General features: G+C 32.5%; 1 protein-coding gene across 1 annotated transcript; it reads right to left on the bottom strand.

The window, feature by feature from the left end:
* Positions 1 to 17,440: 17,440 nt before the first annotated feature.
* On the bottom strand, positions 17,441 to 18,552 carry LOC131612219 (uncharacterized). The gene has a single exon (XM_058884023.1). It carries the CDS (start codon positions 18,323 to 18,325, stop codon positions 17,534 to 17,536), a length of 792 nt encoding a protein of 263 aa, XP_058740006.1. The 5' UTR covers positions 18,326 to 18,552; the 3' UTR covers positions 17,441 to 17,533.
* Positions 18,553 to 19,030: the final 478 nt, after the last annotated feature.

Here is a 19,030-nt window from a genome sequence, read left to right as displayed (position 1 = left end):
CACTTGTTCAAGTCAAAGACTACAAGGCGGATTTAAATTCTTCAAAGGTCAAGGAATCTCTTCCATACAAGAGAGTTTCTAGGAAGTGAGCATGAGAACATGGTAAAACACATAACAACAACAATGCTTGATCTTTATCATCGATCTTGACATCATTATTTTCAAGATCAAGAATCACCTTGTTGAACATATCTAACTGCTCATCCAAGACTTTGTCTTCATTCATCTTGAATGAATACATAGCTTGCTTCAGGTAGAGGCGATTGACCAACAATTTGGTCATGTACAAACTTTCGAGTTCAGTCCACACACCTGCCGCCGTCTTCTCCTTCGAAACCGACCGAAGAACCTTATCACCAAGACTCAATACGATGGCGTTGTGGACTTTCTCTACTATCTTCATTTTCTCATTCTTCGTTAGCGCAACATCCATAGTTACGACTCCCTTCAACGCTTCTAGCAAACCCTGCTAAACCACCAAGGCTTGCATCTTCAAGCGCCACTAACCGAAATCATTCACACTGGTGATTTTCTCAATCTCATATTTCGTTGACGACGTCTTCTTCTCCACGCTCACTGCACCAGTTTGTTGTAACGGAGTGCCGCCAAGAACAAACCAAAACTATGAGAAAGATTGAGTTTCTTGAACAAATACAAGAAATCCTATTATGTTTTCACGAAAGAGAGAAAAAGAGAAGAAGGAAAAAAATCGAAATTGATTATAACTGTTTTTCTATTCACTTACTCAATAAGGGTTCAAAGATTATAAGTGAATAACAATAATCAATCTCTCTCAACAACCATAGAGAACTAGTCTATTTATAGACTACTAAGCTAACTCAAACTACAAGTTAAATTAAATAATTGGGCAAAACAAACAGGTCAGATTCGATATGCTAACAATCATAGCATTCCAACTACTCATGTCTGAGCGTACTTCGACTACAACATACAGGACTTCGATATCAACATGCGAACAAACATCGACAACATACTTAATCTCTCTCGAACTAAAAAACTGACCTTATCAAAACTAAAATTTGATCCAAAATCTCACAACTACAAATATTTGTCATGTGTCTCTAAGTCTCTAAATTATTCTCCGTTCACCTAACTTAAAGTTTAGAAAGAATTGGGAGAAGTAAAAGTTTTACCATATGAGCAAGTACCTGTAATTTAATTATAGTACAAGTTAGGTAAGTTACTATTATGCTATTTTTACCAATAGATGAAACCTAATGGAAATTATTTTTCTCCTGTTTAACTAGAAATAAATAGAAGACGTAGTGTACCGTGGTACTGGAAGAAGAAAATTGGAATTTATCTTATATTTTGTTCTAACGGTGACATTATTTATATGTAACTCCATCCATTTACATATTCTTTTCTTATTTTGTTGTAAAGCTTGCTGGTCTCACTAACTAAAAATTTATTACACTATCTGTCACGATTTATTAACATTGTGATTTTACATATATTCATTACAATACTTTTTTGAATTATTATCGGTAAAGAAATGTGAATGGGCCTAACTTAACCCTACAAAACCGGTTAGTAGGGTGAAAATTGTCTCCACTTATAAGCACATGTTCAGGTCATATATTGTCCGATGTGAGACTCTTAACACACCCCCTCACGCCCCAGGACTAGGCATCTGGAGCGTGGAAATAAATGGTGGGTGGCCCGATAGCGGAAACCATAATAGGTGGCCCACCGGATCTTAAACGAGACTCTTGATATCATGTTAAGAAGTGTGATTGGGCCTAACTCAACCCTACAAAACCGACTAGTAGGGTGAGGATTGCCTCCACTTATAAGGACATGTTCAGGTCATATATTGTCCGATGTGGAACTCTTAACACATCCCCAGGATTAGACAACTGGAGCGTGGAAATAAATGGCGGGTGGCCCGATAGCGGAAACCATAGAAGGTGGCCCACCGGATCTTAAACGAGGCTCTTGATACAATGTTAAGAAATGTGGTTGGGCCTAACTCAACCCTACAAAACCGGTTAGTAGGGTGAGGATTGCCACCACTTATAAGCACATGTTCAGGCCATATATTATCCGATGTGGGACTCTTAACACACCCCCTCACGCTCAGGACTAGACATCTGGAGCGTGGAAATAAATGGTGGGTGGCCCGATAGCGGAAGCCATAATAGGTGGCCCACCGGATCTTAAACGAGACTCTTGATACCATGTTAAGAAGTGTGGTTGGGCCTAACTCAACCCTACAAAACCGGCTAGTAGGGTGAGGATTGCTGTTAAGAAGTGTGGTTAGGCCTAACTCAACCCTACAAAACCGGCTTGTAGGGTGAGGATTGCTCCCACTTATAAGGACATGTTCAGGTCATATATTGTCCGATGTGGGACTCTTAACACACTCCCTCACGTTCAGGACTAGACAATTGGAGCGTGGATATAAATGGTGGGTGGCCCGATAGCGGAAACCATAGAAGGTGGCCCACCAGATCTTAAACGAGGCTCTTGATACCATGTTAAGAAATGTGGTTGGGCCTAACTCAACCCTACAAGCCGGTTTTGTAGGGTTGAGTTAGACCCAACCATACTTCTTAACAATTGCCCCCACTTATAAGGACATGTTCAGGCCATATATTGTCCGATGTGAGAGTCTTAACATTATCTCAACACAAAAAGATAGATAGAACTATATTTAAAATAAAATATTTTGGAAATGTTGAAAAAAACTATTTAATAAATAATTAAATATAATAAAATTAAATGTTTTTATCTAATTGGTTGAAGATAGATTATCTAATTTTTTGTGATAAATAGTGAAGTTGTCTCTTAAAAAAAATCATAAAAAAACCACTAATTTTGAAATGTTGATTCTCTACGGTCATTGATACACACATTCACGCATTATGTATCAACGACTATTCGATCAATATCTAACCGTTTAAATTTAAGTTTATAATTCTAATTATAATTAAAAAACTAAAAATAATATTTTAAACCATTAGATATCGATAGAACGGTCGTTAGTACACCAAATTTGTAGATGCGTATGTAAATGACCAGCCATTACATATAATCTATAAGACTATGTTTGAGAGTTTGGAGGAAAAGGAAGGGGAAGACTTTGAAAAATAGGAAGGATTGAGGAAAAAGAATAGAAAGATTTTAATTTGAAGGGTTTTGGAGGATTTGATTTTCTTCATAGCACAAAAAATCCTCTAAATTGAAGAAACTCAAAATTTATATTAAAATAGAGTTTTGAAGGGCTTAAAAAAATGTTCAAATATAATTTTTATTGTTATAGTATTTCAAAAAGTAAATATACAATAATGATAAACACTATTTTATCATTCTCAACAAATTTTTTTTGGTGAATTCTTATTTACCCAACTCAAAAGTTGGGTAAGGACGTAAGGTTACCTTTAGTGTAAATTGTATTGAAAGCAGCAAACAATTAATCTGTATTATAAATAATTAAATACATAAATATTAAATGGTGTCATCTTGATTGGTGGAAGGTACACTACCCATCTTTTTGTGATGGGTAGAGAAGTTGTCCCCATTTTTTTTGGGGTCATGCTAACATGTGCCCTAAGTGCACATGTTAAGAGCTAAATGTAGAAATTTTTTCTAAAAAATTGTGGATTGTTTTTATAAAAAGTTTAAAATTAATGTGTTTATTACGTTTTTCAATACAAATTTACTATATTTAGGTTTCTTAACATGTGCCCCAAGGGCATATGTTAGCTTTATTTTTTTTTTTAAATGTAAAAAATTTCTTTATATTTTAAAAAAAAATTCGAAATTCTTTTCATCTCTCCTCCAAACTCTCAAAAATAACCTGAGTATTTAACGATAATATGTTATCTTTGAAGTATAATTCTAAAGACATTATTGTAGCATGTGAAGAAAAGTATAGTTTGATAGGGATGAGATCACATGGTCGTGGTCTTGGAGTTGGGAAACCATAAAATGTGGACTGTTTTCGTCAAAGAGAGTTGGAATAGAGATGAAATTGTTGTTTGGGCCATCATGTCCTACTGCTTTTACCCTTTAGCTAGGTTACTTCTCATCAAATAATTCAAAGTTTTCTATCACCATATCATATGGTACACGGCAGATCAGAAAAAACATATGTTTTCCTGCTAACATAGACAGTGTTTGCCTGCGTAATTATTCCATCATATCACATGCTATCTAATTTTCATTTTTTTTTTCTAGTTCCTATAACTTTCAATTAAATTGAATTAACGAAACTATTCTAATTTTCACTATACTTACATTCAAAATGACTTAATAAATACACCATATGTTGGATACATAAGTTACAAGGAGAACAATAGATAAGAGTAGGGGTGATCAAAACCAAACCAACCCAATAGAAAACCGCAAACCAAACCAAACCGCAAAAAACCGCATTTGGTTCGGATTAGTTTGGATCATCTTTTAACCAAACCGCATGGTTCGGTTTGGTTTGCGGTTTGTATTTTATAAACCGAACCAAACCGAATCAAACTGCATTATGTTACAACCTAACTTTTACTTAACTCACATCCAACCCAAACTTAAATCTATAATACCTTAACCTTATGATTACGAACAATTTTCTCATCCTTACACATGACTTTAGTCCCGATCTTCTCAAATCTCTAATAACATTATCGCGTCTTCTTTGGCACATACATCTTCCCTCTTTTTCTATAATCTCTCATCTCTTATATTATTTCTTTTTCACCTTCTCATTTTTATGCAAATGTTCCCTATTTCAGTTTCGTCTTTATCGCACATCTTCTTCTCTAATCTCTCAACTCTTTTGTTTTTTCTTTTTCACCTTCACTAATCTCTCGTATCTTCTATTTTTTTGTTTCATTCTAATAATTTTTATATTGTTTTATACTATTATTTTATGTTTATTATTCCACTTTTGTCTAATTTAATTTTTACATATTCAATAGAAAGTTATTGTCAAAATATATGACGGGTTTTGTTGTTATTTGATAGTGTATGAATGTCTAAATACAAAGTTATGTTATCATCTATATGTATATGAATGGTTCAATAAAATATTTCTAAAAAACCGAACCAACCGCACCGAACCAAACCGCATTAGGTTGGTTTGGTTTGGTTCGGATTTTTTTTAAAAGTCAACCGAACCAAACCAAACCGCATGATTTTTTCTCTTGCGGTTCGGATGATTTTTTTCGTCAAAACCGCCCAAACCGCACCGCGAACACCCCTAGATAAGAGTTCATCCAAAACTTGTTTGTATTAGAAAGATTTGTGCTTATTTTTTATTGAAGAAGAAAATTAATATGAAAATGATGTTTTTGTTGATATTTATTTGGTCATTCGTAGGTTAGTTTCATGCTGCTAGTTTCAGTTCAAGAATTTTATATTTTTATTTGCTGCTAGTTTCATGCCTAACTCAATTGGAATATAAGTTATAAGGTGAGTTCTTGTTGGAACACGATGGAGTCCAGGGATCAGTCATATTGAAGACTTTAAACTAGTTAGACACAGTATCTTAACCAAAAACCTTAAAATATTATGAATGTTGTCCTATATATTAAATCTATTTTTTTTCAAATAATTTAATGACCGAAATTCATCCTTTAAAGATGAAAAAACAGAATGTCGCGGATTCGAACAATATACTTGATATTTCTGTACAACTATCAATTAAATGGAACATAGAATTTATGAGATATATACTAACATTTGATATACTAATAATTTTTTCTCAAATAATTGTGAGTCCATCTTTCCATTCTTAGAGGTATACTCTTCAAACAAAATTTGTTTCATCCATATCTACTTGTATTATCGTTGTTTTCTCTATCTTGTACATTTTAATCAAGAAGACTTTTGATAAAAATATCCAATAAAATCGAACTCTAATACCACTTTTGGCCATGAAGGGAACTCGAGATAGTTCATAGTCACATATTAACTTTGAACTATCATTTTAAAACGAATTGAACACCACATCTTAACTAAAAATCTTTAAATATTAAATATATAGATCTCTAATTAATAAAATGTTTATTTACTTTTTCATAATATAATGCGAGTTCTCATATTCAAACTTAATATATCAACAATTTTCAAATTTAATATACCAATAGTTTAAAGATATTAACTATTAAAATAATAAAAATTAGAGCAACTAGAGTTATTATTTGGGTTGATTTTTCCTATGTCAACAACAGTGACACATCTTGCACTTTACAATAGTAAAAATTATAAAAGCAGGAATATGCAACAATATGTAAAGATAAATTTCTCTAAAATTATGTGGTTGTTTATATCCGTTGATGTATCAATTGTTGGTATATGAGTTTTATATTAAATATAAGAAATAAATATTGAATATATTTATTAGTAAAAAATCTCAAATTTACCGCATTATGATTTTGAATTAAGATGTGATTTTAGCTTATTGTATATAATAATATTAAATAATTTTACTTCAAATGTGATGATAATTTTAAATTTATAAAACAACAATGAGCACAACACAATGATCACAATTCATAAAGTAATAGTTAAATATTCGCTTAAGAATATTAACTTTTGATATAACCTGTAATTTCTTGTATATATTATAATCTAAAAATTTATTTATTTATTACTAGTAATACTTTTATATTGAACTTAGCTTAATTACGGCCCTCGTATTTGAATATTTAATATATGCAAAGGCTACTACGAAACCTATGCATGGTAGCTGCAACTACAAATTTTCGGTGATATTCACCCCTTTCAATGTCAATATATTCGGTGTTAAGGTTATTTTTATTTATTTATTTATAAAATATCCAAAAAGTCTTGTATGGTAATACATTAACATCACTGCCAACTCAACCTACTTCAATGATACTATTGTTAAGAACTGAATTTTAAGCTTATGAACCTTATCAACAACCTTCATTAGATGCTCTAAGATACATCAGCACAAAATTGGTATCTATTCTATCAATTATAAATTGATTTGATTACATTTTAAAATGCATTGTTGGGACAAAAATGTTTTTTTTGGATTTTTAAAAAGTTTTATTATTATTATTATTATTATTATTATTATTATTATTATTATTATTATTATTATTATTTTTATTATTATTATTATTATTATTATTATTATTATTATTATTTTATGTCTAATAATTTAATGATTTGAATTTTATCTTTTAAAATAGAAGAAATTTAATATTATATTCTTAAAAATATTAAGTAAAATGTCTTTCTGACTACTAAGCAGATTACTGAGACATTTTTTTTTTAAATTATCAATCACACTACATATACAAGGATTAAAATAAAGTTAATAGTGTATTATACATATTAATTAAATAGTTAGATTTTATTTAGAATTTTGGTCAACATATTAGTCTAACTAAATGTAAGTTTTACGGTAGCGATATTTATGGATCTAAACTGAGGTATACTGCAGATATGTTGGATTCACTATGGAACAAACACCATTAATTATCTTGGAGTTCATGTATTTAAAGGCAAGCCTATAACTTGTCATCTTCAAATTATACCGATAGAATATTGGTCAAGTTAGCTACTTGGAAATGTCATCTTCTTTTTATGATGGGTAGAATTCAATTGGTCTTGTCAGGGATATAAGAAATGCTTCTGTATAGTCTTAGGATTTACAAATGACCCATTAATCTTTTTAACAAACTAGATTTTTACATTTGAAATTTTGTGTGGACAAGTAGCATATGCAGTAGAAAGTTGATTACTCAATCATGAAAAGTTATTTGTTCGCATTTGCTTGAAGGAAGTCTTGATTTGAGAGATATTAAAACAATAAACAAAATTGGTTGTTTATATCTTTGTTGGAAGTTGTTGGCTATCAATAATCAATGGTCTTCTATGCTTATTAGCATATACTTAGATACTTCGGGCACAAAAAAATAATCATGCATCATGTTCCTTCTTCAATATGGCCTAGAATTAAACATTCATTTTCCTTTTTGGAGGAAAATAGTTGATGGTGAGTTGGTAATGAGAAGGATATTGATTTATGGACTGGCAATTTGTTTGGGTATAAAAGTAAGGATTTACAAATAGTATTGCCAACGGATATTCAATTTATGCAAATTGGTAAGGTCTTCATCTTGGTTGAAAGAGATATCTCTTTTGGGGCTAAAGAGATTTGTAGATTAGACTAGTTTTTTGAAGGCATTACTAGGAAAGTGGATTTGGATTATCACACTTTATTTTGGGAGGATCCTTGATTAGAGATATCAAGCCTTAAGGCAAGGTGTCTTGGTAGTTTCTCTGTTTCTCTCCAACAAAAATGACTAGTAGGTGAGATATGAGTTATTGTTAGTGGAATCCTGACCTGGGACATAAATAAGTGGATTTGAAAGATTATGTAGATAGCACTTTTTAGTGGCCTCCGCTTACCTTGTTTAGAGAGAGAGAGAGAGAGAGAGAGAGTGAGTGATTTTATCTTCTTATATGCTCTTATTTTCTTGAGAGTTTTATCCTTTCCCTTATTTGGCATCGTTGGGCCTCTTCTAAGATCTAGGTTTTTTCCTAACAGTTTTTGTAGGATAGATTCCCCTATAGAATTAACCTATTTAGGAGAGGAGAGTTATCGGATACTAGTAGGCTTGTTTGTCCATTCTGTGGGTTTCCACCTGAGTCCGTTTCTCACCTTTTTGTTACTTGTGAGATATCCTCCTCAGTATGGTATTGTGTTTTAAGGTGGTTGTGGAAGTAGGTAGTTATCCAACAGGATCTTAGGGTGCTTTTTCAATCTTTTCTTTCTTTAGGATATAGAGTTAGGTTGAGAGGTAGCTACCTTATGATTTAGTATGCGGTCACCTAGTCTATTTGGAAAGCCCGTAATGATGTAATCTTTAATTGGGTCATAATAACAACGAAATGAGTGGATGAGCAGTGCATTTGTTTAGCCATTAAATGGTTTTTGGGTAAGGTGGGGGAGAACTCTTGTACCTTCATGGATTGACTTCAGAATCCTATTCTCTACTTGCACTTATAGCGGATCGAGGATTTGTCCTTTTCATAGTGTATTGGACCTTCAGTTTCTCTTTTGCTGAAATCTAATCTGTTGATGGTGGATATGGTTGGTCCGATATCTATGCGGGTTATAAAATATCGATTCGATTCGTGTCCATCCCGTTATAAAATCTTAGTTCAGTTTGGAGGACAACTGTTGTGGACCAACCCAATCATCAGAATTGGCCCAACCCATTCATAAGCATGAAAACGGCTCAATAAGCATTGACTCATTCGCTCGAGCAAACAGAGGCCACAATCCTCTTTTGCCCATCTACCGAGCATGTTTGAAGGACGAACACCTCATACCAAGGGATCATCTAGGCATGTTAAGTCCCCCGTCCCCACCAACGGCTAGTTCATGATGCCCGAATACATTAAGACTTGTTCAACTATCTCCTATATTTTGGGCCCAAGAAACACGCCCAGTCCAAAATATAGCATGACTTATTCATACGCTAAAGAGAACAATATAAATAACCCTCTACACCTAGAGAGCAAGGTAATTCAAACTTTACCCAAAATCTCATACTTTCTGTTATACCTTTGTTCTCTTTCTTACTTTGACATCAAAGTGCTTTGCAGGTACAACCCCCTTTTTTCTCTCAACCATCACCGAAGATCACGTTGTCGCTGTTGGCCATGTGTTCTGACTCTACGCGAACAACAACCATTTCAAAACTCTAGCTTGGTTCAAGATAAGTCCGTACAAAATCTCGGTTTGGATTAAAGACTAACCGCTCGAAGCTCTGTTTGCGATTTGGTGTGAGGATTAACCGCTCTACTCTATTGTTTGATGTTTGGTTAAAAGTAAACCCGAAACTTCATTTTCCTTATATAAGGGAGTTCATGGGATTTACCTTCTAAAAGCGCTCAAGAATCAGTGGAAACTCTTAAGACCAGTTCTGGGAGAGACGAGTAGGTCACTTCTTTAGACCGAACCTCAGAGTGTGTTATTCTCTCTTCCCTGATCTCTTTACTTTTTGCTTATTTTATTTACTCTGATTTTTTATTTCTTATTCAAATGGTTTCTTAAAAATATTGTAAACTCTTATTTAGAAAGTAATTTTGTATTAAACTATATTTTTTCAAACCACCACAACTGTTGAGGTGGTAAAGCGGAAGAAACAAGTATTTATTTAGTTTTATCATATCGTCTCCACAGGGATTAGTGCTATTGAATTGTCGTTCGACAATTTCTCGCGTTAATGAGTTTGGGATAAAATGGATTAAAACGGTAAATGCGAGAATTAAACTTATAAACATAAAAAGAATTTCATTCTTTGAAAAGTAGAGAAATCTCGGGTTTGCATTTCATCTACCCTATCAAATACTTAAACTTACTACCCAGTTGTACTCAACGTAAATCACTCGTCAATATCATCGCATACCACTCACACAGAGATTATATCTAACGCAAAGTGAGAAATAAACCGTTTTCCTCGCGTCGACGATTTCTCAGCACAACACGAACAACACAGAAAAGCATTAAGCTCCGATATACAAGTGAACACTAAGCCTTAATCTATCTCTATAATTAAAACCCAATATATGTTCATCCTAAATCCGGATTCGAACCGTCCATTTATGCAACAACCCAAACCCAAATAAAGAAAGCAATTATCAACATCAATTTGTACAATGAGTTTCATACAACACCATAAGCAATATATATATATATATATATATATATATATATATATATATATATATATAATCAAGGTAAAGTTACATACAAACTTCAACAAATAGAGTTTACAAAGAGAATATAAGAAGATGAACCAAACATTTCTTGATTTGTCAACACCAATCGATGAGAAATTCGGCCTCAGATCATCAGGATGCAAGCTCAAATGTTGTTTTCTAAGCTCTCTAGACCAAAACTTGAAGGTTGATGAGTTGGGAACAAATACCCGAAAATATAACTTAAAATTTTTGGTATTTTGGCCCTTTTAACGTGTTTCTGCCCAACTGATCTCGCTTAGCGATAGCAGAGCTCGCTAAGCAAACTCTACTGCAACTTGAAAACTTGTTTCAGCCATAACTTGAAAACTGTAACTCCAATTTTTTGCCTGATTCGAAGCGTTGGAAAGCTTATTCAATGCTCTATCTAAAAATGATTAAATGGCAACCACTTTGATGATTTTTATCATCCTTATTTTGAGTCTTATTCTTTGATGGATTGCTAAACATTGCATCCTTGAAGTTTAGCCTTTGACTCTTATTACTCGATGCTCCAATTATGAATGAATACCTACAAAATGAATGAAAACTATCACATGGTACATAAATTAATTGAAAACTCGTAGAATACGTAATATGTACAAATATAACGAAAACATACACATTCACGCTCAAGTTGAGAAAAAAGAAACGATAAGTACTGCAAAACTATATACAAAAATAACTACAATTTGACACTTATCAAACTCTCCCCAATTTAAAATATTGTTTTACTCAAACAAAGTTAAACAACCGAAAGAAAAAAAAACAAAAATCAAAGAAATACGAATCAACAGGTTTTGAAAACGGAAAACAAATGCATTGTTCAAAGTAAAAACGCACAAGCAAAGTAAATATTTACCACCAAACTACAACGATAGCATGAAAACAAACTATATCCTAAATACAAAACACATGTCAAAGATTCCAAAACAATACAAAGTTCAAAAAATAATCACACCTAGCACACCATTCATCGGTAGATGAATAACAAAAACAATGGGTGCTTTTACCCTCACCCAACAATCAAGCTAACAACAAGTAAAATTATGCATTCATAAAAAAAAACTTATATTAAACAATAAGAAATTAAGAATCAAGAGGATTTTCAAGGTTTGTAGGTTGGCTTGGTTAACAAATAAGGGTTAATCCTAAGGCTAACTAAGCAAAATTTCCTAAACCATAGGAGCATTTAATCACACAAGTCAAGCTATCAAAAGAGTTGTTTTTATTCACCCCACACTTTGCTCATTGGTAACAACCTTGATTTTATTCCCATACACATTTTTTTCTTTCCTTTTCTTTTCCTTTTCCTTTTTCACAATATTTTTCTTCTTTCTTTTCTTTTCTTTTTCCATCCACTTATTTCTTTCAACCACAAAGTAACCAACACATAAGCAACCAACAATGCTCTCTCCAACTTGAATACAACCAAACATGAAGTGTGAATGCTCCCTAACTTTCTAAGGCAGGGAAAACAAAATTAAACCACAAGTTATATGGTTGAAGGTTCAAGAAACAAAAAGAATCAACATCCATTCAAAAATAAGTGAACTAACTACTCATACACAAACATCAAGTTCAACTAAAATATGGATATTGACAATAAGGCTCAAAGGGGCTAACAAATGCTCGCATACTCACATGGTCAAATACTTTTGGAAGGTGGTTATGCTCAAATTCAAAAATTGTCTCAATCCTTTTCATGCTTTCATATACATTCAATATAAATATACGATTAAACATAATAAAACTGAGTTACCAAGATAATTGATTTCCTGTGTATAGTAAACAATGGAAGCAACCTCACAAAAAGGGTTTAGTCCTAAAGTGAGTCAAGAATGAATAAGTATGCAAAAGAATAAATGACATGAAATTTTGTACAAAAGAAAATTTTCCTAAATATTCTATGTTCTAGAAAGCGATAAACTAGTACTAACTTTAAACAATATCATTACCATACATCCGCAAGTTGAAATGATCAAACTTGAAAAATCACCTCAAATTTCCTCAAGCTACTCAAACAAGCTCTTGGATAACCACAACAAAGAAAAACAAATTAAACAACAATTATTAACATACTAAAATAAAAAGTGAAATAGGATGAACAAGTTAAAAAGTGAATATTTGAGAATTTTAAGAACTGGTCCAATTGTAACTTGTTCAAACAATTTCACCAAACTACCTATTTTACAACATTTAAAAATAATACAACATGATTGTTTTATGTCTTAAGTTCTACGCCTATTATTTACAACCATTCACTTTGCTTCTCATTCAGACCTGCCTTTGCTCTCATCTCCTCGAGCACCAACCAGAACTACACACCTAAACACACTTTCGGCAAACGTGAAACAAAACAAGTATATACATTATATCCACAAGTATGCAAAACATATTCACAAGTATGGCAAACATAAACAAATAAAGACACAAGTAAACATATACAAGTATCAATATAAACAAGTTTCTATTTGCACATTATAGACAATATAGACATTATGTGCAAAACTTAAAAACAAAGAAACTATAGCGATGGGAAACAATAAAAACACCAATCCCCGACAACGGCGCCATTTTGTTGAAGCGGTAGAGCGACAGCAAAAAGTAAGTATTTATTTTGTTTTATCATATCGTCTCCATAGAGATTAGTGCTATTGAATTGTCGTTCGCCTATTTTTCGCATTAATGAGTTTGGGTTAAAATGTGTTAAAACGATAAATGCGGGAATTAAACTTATGAACATAAAAAGAAATTTATTCTTCGGAAAGTAGAGAATTCTCGGGTTTGCATTTTATCTAACCTACCAAATACTTAAACTTACTACCCAGTTGTACTCAACATAAATCACTCGGCAATATTATCACGTACCACTCACACAGAGGTTATGTCTAACACAAAGTGAGAAATCAACCGTTTTCCTTGCGTCGACGACTCCTTAGCACAACACGAACAACACGGAAGCATTAAGCTCCGATACACAAGTGAATACTAAGCCTTAATCCATATCTAGAATTAAAACCCAATAGATGTTCATCCTAAATCCAGATTCGAACCGTCCAATTCTGCAACAACCCAAACCCAAATAAAGAAAGAAATCATTAACATCGATTTGTAAAATGAGTTTCATACAACACCATGAGCAATAAATATACATATAGTCAAGGTAAAGTTACACACAAAATCCAACAAATAGAGATTACAAATAAAAGAGAAGAAGAGGAACTAAATATTTCTTGATTTGTCAACACCAATCGATGAGAAATTCGGCCTCAGATCATCCATATGCAAGCTCAAATGTTGTTTTCTAAGCTCTTTAGTTAAAAAAAATTAAAGGTTGATGAGTTGGGAAAAAATACCCCAAAACATAACCTAACAAGTAGGTATTTTGGCCCTTTTATCGTGTTTCTGCCCAGCTGATCTCGCTTAGCGATAGCAGAGCTCGCTAAGCAAACTCTGCTGCAACTTGAAAACTTGTTCCAGCCATAACTTGAGAACCGTAACTCCGATTTGCGTCAGGTTCAAAGTATTAAAAAGGTTATTCAATGCTCTATATAAAAATTACTAAATGGAAACCAATTTGATGATTTTTATTATCCTTATTTTGAGTCTTATTCTTTGATGGATTGCTAAACATTGCATTCTTGAAGCTAGCCTTTAGCTCTTATTACTCGATGCTCCAATTATGAATGAATACCTACAAAATGAATGAAAAACTATCAAATGGTACATAAATGAATCGAAAAATCGAAGAATACGTAATATGTACAAATATAACGAAAACGTACGCATTCACGCACAAGTTGAGTAAAAAGAGATGATAAGTACCGCAAAACTATATACAAAAATAACTACAATTTGACACTTATCATCAACTCACCCCCTCTTGTGTATGGAGTCACATGTTCAAAAAAGATGTCTCTCGTTAATGTTGACTTATCAAAAGATTTATATTACCAACAAGTCACCACATGCTTATTTGAAGGGGAAGGTTGCAGAGGAAGTGTGGACCGCTAATCACATTGATCTTGAAAATTTAAGGCTTTTTGGAATCCAGCTTATGTGCATATATTCAGTGAAGATCAATCCAAACTAGATCCAAAGTTGAAGAAACATGTATTCGTCGCTTACACAAAAGGTGTCAAGGCGTTCAAGTTATAAGATTTGATTAAAAATAAGATGGTAATCAACAAACATGTTATTTTTGATAAGTAGTTACCGTTGAAGTTATAAGTCATGTTTGTAAGTTTATGTTCAAATCAGGAAAGCTTCATTGAGTAGCAGTGAAATGAATTTACAGGTACTTGAAGGGTGCAATGGGTCATGGTATCATGAACACGGTGATCCTTCAATTGTAGGATATGTTGATTTTGACTATGCTGGTAACAAGGATAATAAAAGGTTTTCAGCATGATATGTCTTTACTTTAGCCGGAGGATCTGTTTGTTGGAGATCATTTGTTTAATCCCATAGTGGCCATGTCGACATCTGAAGCAAAGTACATGTCGGAAGCTGAAGCTACCAAACAGCCTTATGGCTTACAATATTGGCTAGAGAATTGGGTGTTAAGCAAGATGCAGTTCGATTGCATTGTGATAGTCTGAGTGTTATTTTTTCGGCAAACAATCAGGTGTACCATGTCAGGATCTTGCATATTAATGCGAGGTTTCACAAAATCAAAGTGTTACTTGCATCTTGAGATATATTACTTGAAAATGGTCATACTTTAGAGAATTAAATTGTTATGTTGACAAAAATATCAATGATAAGTTCAAGCATTTATTAGACTTGTTACATATTTCTCATCGTTTAGTAGGGGGCGTACCTCCCTAGTTGCCAGGATGTCATCGTCATGTATGAAGTCTTCATATGGGCTTGATATTCAAGGTGGAGATTGTTGAGTATGACTCATATTAAGATAAGGAGAAACACAATTTGTAGAAACTTCAAACGTGTTTTAGGCCTAATTGTTTGTTATGGGTAGGTAACCAACAAGTGTGGGGGAAGTAACCTCTCTTTACGACTCATGGATATTATTGTAATTTGAAGCGTAATATTATATATATTGCTCATAACATTGTCATCCTAATTTATCATAGAAATAAAAATGAACTATAATTACTCTATTGTTGTAGATGTAGACCTCATTAGTTGAACTCCATTAACAAATATCAATTATATTCATTATCTTTTACTTTCATTTCTCTTTAATTTTTTAAATATCAATTATATTCATATACATATGTATAAATAAGATAGAAAACTCATTTTCTAATTAGCTGAGTTTGATCTCACCATTAAAGCACAATATTCTCTTCATATATTCTCTATGTTCAATCTTATATAATGGATGTTGAATCTATAATGAATGTGTACAACTCAATAGAGCGATATAGTTGAACTTACAATCACAACAACTAAAAGGCTCCAATGCAGATACAACCCCTAGCAATTCAATAGATGAACATTTCTCTTCTTCTTTTACTTCTTCCTCTTCTTCATAATAAAAACACAATCAATTCTAATCATTATTGATACCAAACAAGAGGAAACTGGCCTACCCCAAAAACAATTAATCTTAATAAGAATGAAGCGACAAATTAAAAGAATTATGGGCCACACCGGTGAAGAAAGCACTAGAGGATAATGCCTATGCTCATAGTTCACGATATTAATGTTTTTTGATTATGCCTATTCTAGAGATTCATAGATTATAATTTTATTATAAAAAAAAAAAATACACTTTTTTAAATACATCAAATAAATTACAGCTATTCTAGAGACTCATAGATTATGCTATTATTATAAAAAAATATTACTTTTAAATATATCAAATAATCAATTTATCTCCATATACATTAATCATCCAATATATTTTAAAAAATATTTTCTATAATAAAAATTGAAGAGAGTATAAAATTGTCAAAATCTCTTAAATAGTATATAACCAAAAATGTCCTCACCTTTCTAGAGATTTATTAGAAAGTCTATAACAAATATAAATCAAAAGTGCAATTATTCATATTGTTAATCAACAAGCTATGCAATCAAATTTTTCCATTAAGCCTCTTAAAAGAGACTCAAACTAATACATGCGAAGAATAAGAGAGATCCAAACTAACAAAAACAAAAGAAACTAATTAAAATCAATGTATTTACAAGTAGACCAAATTTCAAAAGCAAATAAACCAAAACACAAGCAAAGGGACCTCCATGAAAACAACATCTACCTGTCATTTTGTGCCCTCAAATCATGTGCAAATCCTGCATTATGCCATTCTTGTCCATCACCTTCTCACACCTCCTCTATACCTTCTTGATGCAAACCCTCCACCTTTCCAAACACATCTATTTTTCTAATCACATGGTAAAACCCAACTAGTTCATACATAAAAACCACACGCATAGTACCCGCCATTTCAGTTGATAATTATGAAGAGACATCAGATGCATAAAAACTACACACATAGTTCCGTTAAATCAACTCAGTTGATAACTGTACAGAGACATCAGATGCATAAGAATCACACATATAGTCCCGTTAAACCAACTCAGTTGATAACTATGCTGAGACATCAAATGCAGATGTTTGAGTTTGAACCCGCGATATTCTATTTGTTGAACTTTAAAAAGTGGATTTCACTCATTAGACTATTTGATCAAAATAAAAAACTACATGCATAAATAAGTAGAATAATATATTTAAATTAAATATGTCATTAATCCTCATAAAATGACAATAATAAAAGTTAAGGATTCAAAACATATTTAATCCTTAAAAACAATGCTACTTTTTCTTGCTCTTATCTCTATTGTTGGAGAAGATTGAACCCAAACCAAATAAATTTGCTGAAGGAACATTAAGAACAGGATTAACTCTAACACTACCATGAGATCCATGACTCTTATTCAATGGAGGTTTAAGATAACTGTTAGGCCCAGAAGAATTTGAAAGCCTTGTTGAAGAAGAATGTTTCTGAGAATTTTGTTTAATACTAATACCATCCTTTGAGATTGAATTCCTCTTAACACTTGAAGTAGATCCAGTTGAATTGCTTCTAGATAGAAGTGGCAATGGACACAAGCTTCTTCCATAGCCACTCCCACAGCTACTACTTCTCTTGAAACTCCAAAATGACTTAGAACTTGAACTTTGTTTTTCACACACTTCATCATTCATATACTTGCTTTCTTTGGAGGTTTCTTTTGAGCTTTCTCTTCTCAAGTTTTTGCCATTGGAATCATTGTTATAGCTAGAATTTGAAGGGTTCAATGGAGGGTGTGATGGTGATGATTGAGTTGTTGCTAATGGTTGCTTCAAAGGTAGTTTTTTTTTCTTGATTTCAGCTGGGAGAATTCTGCCATCTGAGAAAAGCTCTTCAGCTGAAGATGATTCAAGGTTGAGAGTTTGATTGACACAGAAATCAAAATCAATACTTGGATTCAACCCAGAAGAATTTGATCTAAAGGGGTGTTGCTCAACAGGTATGGCATCTGTTTGTGAAAAGTCCTGAGAGAATGAAATTCTTGGACTCACTGAAGAAACACCACAGTTTTCTGAGCAAAGTTCAATTGCCATGTTTCATTCAAGGTTAGAACAAACTTAGAAATAAAAATGGCAAAAACTATTGAGTGAGAGAAAAAAGGACAGAACATAAGAGGTTTTAAATGGGGCCAAAACAAAGTTAGTAGACAAGTCAATTTGAAAGGTTCAAACCTAACTATAAAAAGCAATAAAAGAAGCATAAATCAATGTCCCTCCAAGCAAAAAAAAGAAAGGAATTTCATAAATAAAAATTTGAATTATTAAAAAAGTAATAATAATAATAACAATAAGCAAGGTTGTGAATTGTGATGTGGTCCAAAAAGTGGAGAAATGGGTGTGAGAAAAGGATATGCTATGATGGGTGAGACTTTTGGAAAATGAAAAAGGTGGTTTTGTTGATAGAGAGATATAAAGAGACGTGGAGAGAGTGTTTGAAAGATAGCTTGATAGATTATGCTGGCTTTGGGTAGAGGTGGTTAACCACTTTTTAAAAGATAATATGATATAAAACTAACTAACATCACTACATGAGTAAAATATAAATTATACAAGTTTTGTTTGGCTAGTTGCATATACAAACAAATATACCAAAAAAGATGCCAAACATGATACATAATACAGCTTGTACCTCTCAATGATGAACTCATCAATTTTGTTATGAAGGTAATGTGTTTACTTCATATGCCAAATGTTGAGTGACTCATTTTCATACATATATTATATCATTAGGAGTACAAT

Source organism: Vicia villosa, linkage group LG6, assembly GCF_029867415.1.
Source record: "Vicia villosa cultivar HV-30 ecotype Madison, WI linkage group LG6, Vvil1.0, whole genome shotgun sequence".
NCBI classification, from domain to species: domain Eukaryota; kingdom Viridiplantae; phylum Streptophyta; class Magnoliopsida; order Fabales; family Fabaceae; genus Vicia; species Vicia villosa.
The sequence above is the reverse complement of the archived record's forward strand: the minus strand, read 5'-3'. Positions and strand labels throughout refer to the sequence as shown.